Source organism: Antrostomus carolinensis, unplaced genomic scaffold (genome assembly GCF_000700745.2).
Source record: "Antrostomus carolinensis isolate BGI_N321 unplaced genomic scaffold, ASM70074v2 scaffold15987, whole genome shotgun sequence".
Lineage (NCBI taxonomy): Eukaryota > Metazoa > Chordata > Aves > Caprimulgiformes > Caprimulgidae > Antrostomus > Antrostomus carolinensis.
The window spans coordinates 1-10,362 of NW_010326750.1; the positions used below are offsets into that span (position 1 = coordinate 1).

Consider the following 10,362-nt stretch of genomic DNA (forward strand, 5'->3'; position numbering starts at 1 on the left):
CATTCTGTGATTCTATGATTCTGTGATTATATTTTATTATGAATTGTGTTTAATCCTACAAAGTAGGAGTGAAACACTCGTGAAACTAGGAGTTATGTTACTAGAAGCCGTATTTCTTTTGCCTAACTTATATGGGTGTGGGACAATTTTCTGGAAATGTTACTTAATTATTCAAAACATGGCAAAGATCACCAGGCCTGTGCCACGTCTTTTCAGCTAGTAGGAAGGCAAGGGCCAGTTCTACAGAGAACTGGAGTTCATAAAGGAGAAGGGACACAAGTTCGCAGAAAAGCATCTCCAAGATTAATGACTGTAATGGAGCAATTTAAAGCTTGACAACTAAAATAAAGAGTATGTAATGCAGAGGAATTAGACAGCAAGTGAATAGGCTACATGAGTGATCAGCACAAAAGATTATGTCCTTTTGCAAATAACGGTGGTCATGTACCTTTGCTCCAGCGCTGGGATATTTGTAGAGATAACTTGGAGTCTGACTGCAGTGAAACAGCCTTGCAGGGGCAGGTACTCCCTGCCTCCCGGCGCTGCCTGCGCACCCCACAAACCATCCTCTCCGTTTGTGCTGCTGCAGCTCTGGAGATAGTTCAGATATTTCTGTGCATTCACTTGCAGCCCTGAGCTGTGTAGTTTTAGCCCTGTGTGCCAACTGCACACTGATCAATAGCTGAAAACAGCTTGCTTGGGCTTTCTGCTGCTCCTGGAGCGGCATTGTGTTCACCCATCCAATGCATTGCGGTAGACCTATTAGTATTGTGGTATCTCTACAGGTTCTGCTCCCTACACATTGTTTTACGGACACCAAATAATATACGGGTGTGGGAAGCAAGGGGAGGAGGAACATGGAGGGATAGTTTGATGTACAGTGCACCCAATTTATGCTGAGATCAATACTCTGTACTTAATTGGAAACTGAAAGCTTTATTTTGAATGTAGTAAGGAAACCTGCCAGAGCAGGCAGCGTCCTTCCAAGTAAACATAGGCCAGGCCACTTGCAAAATCATACTTTCTCGCATCTCTGCATTGATTCTTGGACCACCTTAAGTAGCAAATTGGGCATAAATTACTATTTTTCATATTCTAAAGACTGACAAACAAGTTGATAGCTGACCTGTGGTAAGTTGTACCTTAGATGCAGAGAGCCCAGCCCTTCAGCATACAAGGCTGGTGGATAATTTGGTAAATCAGATTTAGTCTCAGATTGTGTTCTCTAGCCCAACTGAAACTAGTAAATGGCAGAAGCAAGACTGGAATTTGAGATGCTGGGATTTTTTTTTTTTTTGGTGGGTTTTTTAGCATAGATCTCCTGCCTTGTGCTTGCACAGAAATCCTTCTAAATGGGATTCGAAGGTTGTCGTCAGGTAGGGTTGCAGTTTGAGGTTTATAAACAGCTTGTGGGAGGTGTGAACTTCCATACTCTCCAGTGGTAGAAGTGGAAAGGCTGCTGCAATAAGTGGGTTTGGTGGTAATAGCAAGTCTTCTACAATCAGTAAGGATCAGTCTTTTTTTCTATACAGATACCAGCCACATGTGGTCCTCATCTAGCTTTTGGGCATTTTAGTGGTATTGCTGTACCTCAGTTACTGTTTCTTTTGCTACCATTAATGCAAAATAAGCAACAGGACAGACACGCTAAGTTTGGCAGCGCAGTACTACAAATACCACATTTCTGTTTCTTGCCTTTGCCTCTTTGTCAGCTGGTAGAGTAACGAATTTGCTGTTGCAGCAGCTTCCCAGGCCACTCAACCAAGAGGAGCTGCCTAAGGTCTTTGACAGTGGTTGTCCTGGACTTCGTACTTGCTTTTAATGATGAAGAATTTTATTAATTAGGATGTTAATAGATCATATTCATTGGACAAGTATTACGTTGGTTCTTTGTAAAAATTAAAGACTAGCAGTGATCTTGCAAACGTAATTATGGGACTAACTTCATGCCTGTGAGTAGCTCCATTGAACTCCTTTAAATGTTTGCGAGTAGCTAGTTACCAACTACTCAGTGTCCTGAACACTAAATTCCCTCTCCTGCTGTTTTACTACATAAAGGAAAACTGTATTTTTGAGTGTGTGTTTAGAAAAGTAAATTTGTTTTCTCATATTTGGCAATAATAAGTCACCTGGTCATTTCCAACTGCAGCTGACAAAGGAGACCTACTATATTGGAATATAATTTTTAATAGCTAGGAATTGTGTTGTTCATTGAAGGAAAGTACCTCTTGCATCAGGTTGACAGATGAGGGCCCTGCATATCTATTTGTTATTAGAAATGACATTTATAAAATCAAAGTTCCCTTCCAATCCTTGAAAAGAAAATGCAGAAAAATTGAAAGCCAACAAATAAAATCAGTTAAAACTAAAATTATTTTTCATAAGTTTTAAAAATACATTTTCATAGAATTAATAAAAATGAAATTAATATTACTTTATTTTAAATTTATATTTAATTTTACTCGAGTCCTGTTTTTAAACCTTACATTTAATTTTTTATGTGTCTTGTATGAAGCAATAATTTTTAAAAATCTCTTACACATTTTAATGACCATTACAACTGCAGTTTTTATATAGTTTATGCTTTCATATAAAACCTGTGAAGTATGTTTGTTATGATTTTTAGAATGGAACACTAACTCATTATGTTTGCTGCTGTTGAGAGCTTGTCTTTTCTGCTCCTGTCATAGCATTTCGCTGGGGATATATGAAACTAATGCAGTGGGGCCACTTGGTTTTCTGGCTGCCATTCCACCGACTTTCACATTTTAATAACTCAGACCTGCCCTATAAGAGCTGAAATATCAAAGATTTTTGAAAAATATAAATATGCAAATTCCTTAGCTATTCCTTCTTCCCCTAGCAATACCCCAACCCTATAATAAAAATTGTGAAAGTCTGCTAACTATAGATAAAAGATAACTTGAAAAGTACTTCTGAGACTATTAAATCAGAACAATTTCATTACTGGAGATTAAAAAAAAACCACCAAACCATCATTTGGATAAGTGAGAATTGAGTAGTGACTACATGGAAGTGATGGGGAAACAGAGCTGCTGTTAAAATATATGTTAATGTGATTGTTTTCCTGAATGAAAAAGCAAGGGATTTTGCTAACTGGCCATGTATAATTGCCTATTCTACAATTCCATCACCACGTATATATCTGGCTTGGATATGTTGTTGTGAAATAACATCAAAAAGACACTGATAGCCCAATCTTTCCATGAAATGACATCATCATGTGCCTGTTTTAGGAGAATTTGTTTCCAGTGTTTATGAATGTCCATTTCTACCCCAGATGGGTTTAGTGCCTAGGCACTGAAAGAGGAGGCAGTGTCTGCACTCCTGAACTGACCTCCGTCTCATTCTGCCCCCAAAGTCTACACAGAGTCAGTTCAGCCACATGAATTAACTGTTCTGTGTATACTTTATTTGAAATGCTATAGCTTTTTTAAAAAAAAAAAGGAAAAAAAAGTTAATTTTAAAGATTAATTTTGATAAATTGTTGCTTAATAGAACTGGGTTTTTTTGTGTCTTCAGGATGTTGACCTCAAAGCATGTCAGGAAGCTTTGGATGACTGCTTTCCACATCAAGGACATGATCAACTCAAACAGGAGGAAGACATAAATCAAGTAAATGATGAAAAAAATGGAAGAAGGGAAAACTATGAAGAGGAAGTGAGGAAGGATATAGGTCTTATTACTGAGATAAAGAGTAGTGAAAGAAATTGAATGAATGGTTTTGAAAGGAATATTTGATTTCCTCTTTTCATTTGGAGTGTCCTTCACAAAGGGCAGGAAAGGAACAGTGACTTCAGGTGATACTTTGTGAATGATGCCCTTGTACACCTTCTTGAAAATTGCTCTCCACCCCCAGTATAGCTTATGTAGTTGAAATGTTCTAAAGTTTACAGAAATCATTTGTAACTAACCATTTTTCAATTTGGTTTTGTTTTCATTTGTAACTAATCTTTTTTCAATTTGGTTTTGTTTTCTCCATTGTGAAGGTGGGTTTTTTTGGCCTACAGACATTTGAGACGTGGATGCTAAATTATACTGCTTTTACCATTTATGTAAAGCTTGAGGCTCAGATGTAGAATTACATTTGGGAAGCTGGATTGTTCAGATCTTAACATGTGTCTTGTAACTAGAAGGCAGAAAAATAATTTTGATGTTAAACTGAAACAGAGGCACTTTGGGTTTTGTTCTCTCTCAGAGCTACAATGAAAAAAGCATTCATTCTTTTTAGAGAGAGCTGAGAACACTGGATGTGGTTTTCCTACCAGCCCCTCTGTTCGCCACTGCCCTGGCAGCTAGGCTTTTTTCCACAATGGTGGGGAGGTGCAGCCTCAGAGAGGAGGAAAGCCTGGTTCTGCTGTTGTGGGGTAGACTAGGATGCTCTTGCCATGGAGTTACTCCGCTAGTCCTAGCAATGTGCTATCTCACATCAGGATGAAGACTTGATGGCAGGGTCAGCAGCAGTGCTTCGCAGAGCTGTGCTCTATTTCCTCTTGAACTTTGATTTTTACCTCCTTTTATGTAAAATAACTGTTTTACAAAGTGTTTCTGTTTCTTCTGTCACAGAGCACCTGCAGCCATGTAGATTCCCTTCTGTCCTTAGAGGGCTATTTCCAACTTCTGTCATCACAGATGGAAAACATACTAGAGGTAAGTGGGGAAACACACATATTGCTAATAGATAGGGATACAGTCAGTGATTATTGGATAATGACTTACTCTGTTGTGTCTAATTAAAGAAAAAAACAAACAGTGAATATATAAGCAAATCAATTCAGTAAAACTTACCTGAAGATGTTAAAGATGCTAAATATCCACTCTTTACAGCAGCTGTCATTGGCTCTACTTGAAAAGTTTTCCCCAGTAAGTTGTCTGGGATTTGAAAACTGCAGAGTCCTGTCTTCTCTGTCACCTGGTGTTCAAAGTGGAGTGGAGCCGCTGGACAACTTAATTAGTTCAACTAATAATTCCCTTTCTGAAACCTGATGCCAACTTGTGTGTATACAGCAGCTCTTGGTGTGTTTCTCTAGAGCAACACTGAGTTATTAAGCACTAGCAGCTATTAAGCATTTGCAGCCATAGATTGGAGTTGCCATAAATATTGGGTCAAGCGCTTACGAGGATTCTACCCTCAAGAACAGACCCATCTTCGCTGCAAATCGGGTCAGTCAGCATTAGCAGCAAAAACACTTTGTTTTCTTTTTTTATCTTCTGGGCTTCTGATACCATTGTTTATTTTCTGGGTGCCCATCTTCACAAAAAAATAGTTGATATCTTAACTGGAGTCTTCCTCCTCTCCCACAGTTCATAGCCGCAATCATTAGCCATGAAGCTACTCCCTACGTTCCACTTTTGCAATACTCCAAGGGCATCTTACGTACACTTCCCACTGTAGGAGCCTTACAGAGTGATTAGTATTTTCCATATGACTTCAAGTTTATCTCTGGAACACCTAGTTTTGCAAATCTTTAGGTTGGATAGTGCCTCCCAGTGCATAAATTAGCCTCATCCTCTGTTAACTTTTGGTAATGGATTCCACACTAACAAGCTTCAGAAGTTTGTCAGTTTATTTTTCTCTGTTCTTTTCATAATTAGAAAGGAATTTGGCTGTAGCCTTTCTGTAGCTATAACAATGCACGGTTGCTTGTTTTATTTAAGATTATTAATGCACTGCCATCTTGTGACAGTCTATCTGTTGAAAATGGATTGCTTGTTTTTTCCTGGTGCCAAGTCTTTACAGTGAGGGGGACTTTTTTTTCAAGGGCTTAATTAAAAATACAAGCTCTATCTCTCAGACTACAGATGGTCCAGTACAAGGTAACTCCCTAGGAGAAAAAAGGCAAGACTTTCTTCTGTTACCTCAGCTCCCAATAAGCATAATAGAGAACTTATGACGTTCTGGTCTTTATGGTACATAATTCCTTCCCTGTGGAAAGTGCTTTTTACATTGTTCAATGAACTGCAGTCAGAAAAGTAATTTCTTGCACCACAGTATGGATGCTCAGCTATGGAAGAATCACATCATACGCTTCCTACTTGACATATTTACATTCTCAAGTATCCAGTTTTTTGTATCCATGTATTTTATGAGTGCTCGTCAGCAAGTGCCCTCACATAATCTTGCACAGTGACTTTGTACTTCTGTACTGTATAGTTGCAGGACCCAGCAACTATAACCCAGGCCCCCAAAAGGTGGGCCTCGGTGCTACTGCAGCACTTGTTTATCATCTGGGCTTCAGGGCTGAGGAATCATACAGCAGCTTTATTTTTGTAAAGAAAAAACTGAGTAGTAATTTAAAGTCAAAACAGAGAAGGTGTGATCTGGGAGGAGGACGTTTCCTCCAAGCTGATTAGTAAAGGAGCTGAGTTTAAATCTGAACACAAGAGACCTCAGTTAAGAAGGAGCTAAGCCAAATGTGGCAGCTCACAGCCCCAGAATCTTTATGAACTGTGAAAGAAAAGCAGTGAGAATGTGCCAGCATGACCTGACCTTAACGTTTCTGTCCTCCTCCCCTCCTTTCTTACACCACTGTTCTCACTGGTTAAGTCCTGCCAGTGAGCTATTTATCATCTTTACAAGGTTAATTTTCTAACAGTGTAGCACCTTGAACCAGCTCTCCCTGGAATTGGATGATCATCAACACCACTACCAGGGAAGGGGCAGGACTGCCTCTGCTAGAAGGACCTTTTCTTAGCCCAGAGCAGATGAACACGTAGGCTGTAGTTTGGTGTATACTTAGCAACAGTCCCATTTCCACTTCTTAAATAACACTCCTCAGTCCCACATTGCCCTTCGCCAGTCCTCCTCCTCCTCCTCCCATCCCTTCAGTCACTTTTCTCCTGCACCCTTCTCACTTCCTCTTGCCTTATGCCAATGCAGGTTATGCTGTGTACAACTGGGAAACAGTATTCACGATAGCTAGAAGAAGAGTTTAACATATAAAATTTTTACTTTAATAGTTTCAAATATCGGTATATTAAAAAAAAATCAATTGATGAAGACTGTGTAGGTGAAGAATGTAGAGGCATTCATTTTACAAAAGATCCCCTTTTTCCCCTCATCGTCTTATAGGCAAGTTTACTGGAAGATACACAATTTGCTACTGCTAGTAGAGGCCAAGACCCATCATCCTCACACAATACAAGTGTGACCCGGGCACTTTGCCACTGTTTCAGTCCTCATGATGCCACGCTACTAAGAACAGACTACCCCACTCAAACAAATTCAGAAACAAGACATTTACAAAGGCAAGAGTCTTTTCCTCAGTCAAGCTCTAATGTCACAAATACAGAATCACTACTTCACGGGTCAAATTTGACAGGGCTGTTTTCAGCTGCTGACATTAGAAACCTAATGGCTTACGATGATAATTTTGATGAAAATAAACTCATGTCTTTGGCTTTGGAGGAAGGCTTTGATCCTGTACCAGTTTCTCAGCTCTTTGAAGAACCTGGCTCTGATTTGGGACTGTCTTTGAATTCAAGTCACAGCATCGCCCCTTACTCTGTCTGCAGTGAAGGTGCTATTGGGTACAGCAGCGACGTTAAATCTGTTTCTTCACATGGCTTAGGAGCTGTTGGTGGCCATAGCCAAGAACACAGTAAATATGGCTATGTGGAATATCCAGGTAATTCAGAGTGTTCTAGAGAAACCACGCTTAAGGAGTTTCTTCATAACCACAGTTACAGTCAGCTGCCAGGTCAAGCAGCATCCACTCGGGAGCATCAGCAGCAGACGTGGATGGAGAAACCAAACAAAGTAAAGGATAGGTGCCGTAATTCTACTGATAAAAACCTCAGCAGCAATGAACGCCAAGCAAAAGCTCAGAGAATACCATTTTCGGTAGATGAAATTGTGAGCATGCCCGTCGACTTGTTCAGCACCATGCTAGCAAAGAACCATCTGACAGATGCTCAGGTATCGCTTCTACGTGACATCAGACGAAGAGGAAAGAACAAAGTTGCTGCCCAGAATTGTCGTAAGCGTAAACTGAATGCAATTCTTAACTTGGAAGAAGACATATGTAATCTTCAAACACAAAAGGAGAGCCTTAAAAAGGAGCACTCTCAGTGTAGCAGATCGATCAACCAGATGAAGGAAAAGTTAAACAACTTGTACCATGACATTTTCAGTAGATTGAGGGATGACCAGGGCAGACCTGTTAACCCATGCCAGTATGTCATGCATTGCAGTAGCGATGGCAGTGTTCTCGTAATGCCTAAATACTTGGTCCAATCAGAACAGAAACAAGATAATGAAAATGAGCCTTTTTATTGAAAGAATTATAAAGATATTTGCATGAAGACTGGAGATCAGTAATTACCGTAGTACAAGCAGAAAAAAACTACATTTGAGGAGGAAGACTGCATGTTCAAAGGTCTGGCAAACCCAGACTGTGGTCTGTTAGAAAGTCTACAAGCTGAGGCTTCTGAATGAGGAAATCTGTTTAGTTTTAATTAGAATTAAAGGAGCTAGGCCATCAGTGTAAGTGTAGTTAGTTATATAGGCCTAGAAAAACTTGGAATTTAGTTTCTGGTGATGGGGGGGCAGGGAGAATGTCGGGGGGGGGGAAACAAATTTTAAATCAAAGTTACATACAGAAGAAAAATGTGTTTTAGTCTTGAGTACTTGATTCTTCATACACAAAGTGACCTTGTTTTATTATTTTTTAGCACTGAAAGAAAAATGGTAGCTTAAGTTCATCTTCACCTTAAATTCACTGTGGATTTATGTATTCCTAAGAGATACTCTGTGCTTTGCATTTATTCAGAACTATTAGGCTTTTCCTGGTGTTCCTTTGAGGAGAGAGGCCCAGGAGGCTATTGCATTTTTCCTCACTACTTTCACCATCATAGGTCCAAGCAAACATAATGTCCCAATTAATTCTATAACTCATGTGGTCAGTCTGCAAATAGATGCTGAAAAACAATGAGTATCTGATTCAGTATTGTCTTACCTTCATCCTCTGCAACTGAATCATTCTCGACTTTCTTCCATGAAAGTGAGTGATGGTGAATGAGTTCCTGTTCCGTTTCCTCATCTGTGATACATTTACTTGTGTACCTTGCTTTTTCCCCCTTATGTGGATACTTTCCTCAAGGAGAAGTACTAAATTTTTTATTTTTAGCTTTTAAAACTGGTGTTTTTAAATATCTTCAATGTTATGGATTTTTTTTAATTTTCCCCAAATCTTTAAGGTAAATTAAATTGAACCAAATTATTATTTATCTGTATTTGTGATAATGAGGTTACACTCAGATAGTGGTTTTGAATGAAGAGCTTTTAGTTTTGATATTTATTTATGCTATGCAAAAGAAGACATTTCATTCACTCAGCATGCTTATTCACAACAGCTTTTCCTTTTCTATTTTACAACCTGCAAGGGTCTGCAACAAATACAGCCTAAAAGACATGTATAACTGTAAGGAAGAAATGTTAAGAGGTATACTAGTTTGTAAAATATTAAAATAATTATTAACAATTAGATAGCAACAAATACTTTTTTATATTTTTTATAAACAAACCTCATTAAACTGGTACTAAAAAAAATCTCATTAGTCATGGCATGACGACACCATAGCAACTTTGTGGACAGGTATGTTAAAAAGAGCCTGGCACCAAACACAAAACCACACATACATGCAATACAAGTTTAAATGCCAGATGATACCTTTTGAAGAAATAAACTATGCTATTAGCATGTAAATCATGTTGTTTGTTTGCACAGTAGTATCAAGTGGTATTTTCTAAAAAGGGAACACACCTCAGAGTACAAAATGCACTGAATTATCAATAATGAAGTCAGCCAGTTTGAACAATTTGTTCTGCATTTTATATTAAAAGATTTATTTAAATAAATGTGTGTATCTGTTTATTTATTTACCAGTTTTGCCACAGCCTCAAATTGATAGGGTAAGTTCATAGTGGAGACTTTTATAACTGAGGCCCTGAAATTTCTTGCTGTTGGTTAAGCATCAGTGTGAAAGCGTATCCATCATAACTGGTATTCACAAGGGAGTTTATTTAATCACTAGTTCATGAGCTTCAACCAAAATGTGCAACAAGTAACAGATACCTATGATGTGTTGTGAACTTTTTAAAAAAATACTACCTTTGAGTCAGCACGATTGTCATCTTCTAATTAAGTGACATAATAAACATTTTAAAGTCTTGGCTTGTGTGCACAAATTCTGAAAGATATTATTAGGTCCATAACTGATAAAATCAGAAACCCAAGTATCTCTGTTTTAGGCCCTCACAACACAAATTTTTACAGTCCTATGAGAGGAGGGAGGGGGGGAGGAGGAAAAAAAAAGGCTAAACCTTCCGCTGCCCACTCT

At 38.7% G+C, this 10,362-nt stretch overlaps 1 protein-coding gene across 1 annotated transcript; it reads left to right on the forward strand.

Moving 5' to 3' along the window:
• Nucleotides 1–3,013: 3,013 nt before the first annotated feature.
• On the forward strand, nucleotides 3,014–8,299 carry NFE2L3 (NFE2 like bZIP transcription factor 3; the record flags this gene model as incomplete). The annotated part of the gene is made up of 4 exons (XM_029085887.1): nucleotides 3,014–3,049; nucleotides 3,524–3,636; nucleotides 4,588–4,671; nucleotides 7,094–8,299. Coding segments are annotated over 4 exons (1,439 nt in total), but the record flags the coding sequence as incomplete, so codon positions are not given.
• Nucleotides 8,300–10,362: the final 2,063 nt, after the last annotated feature.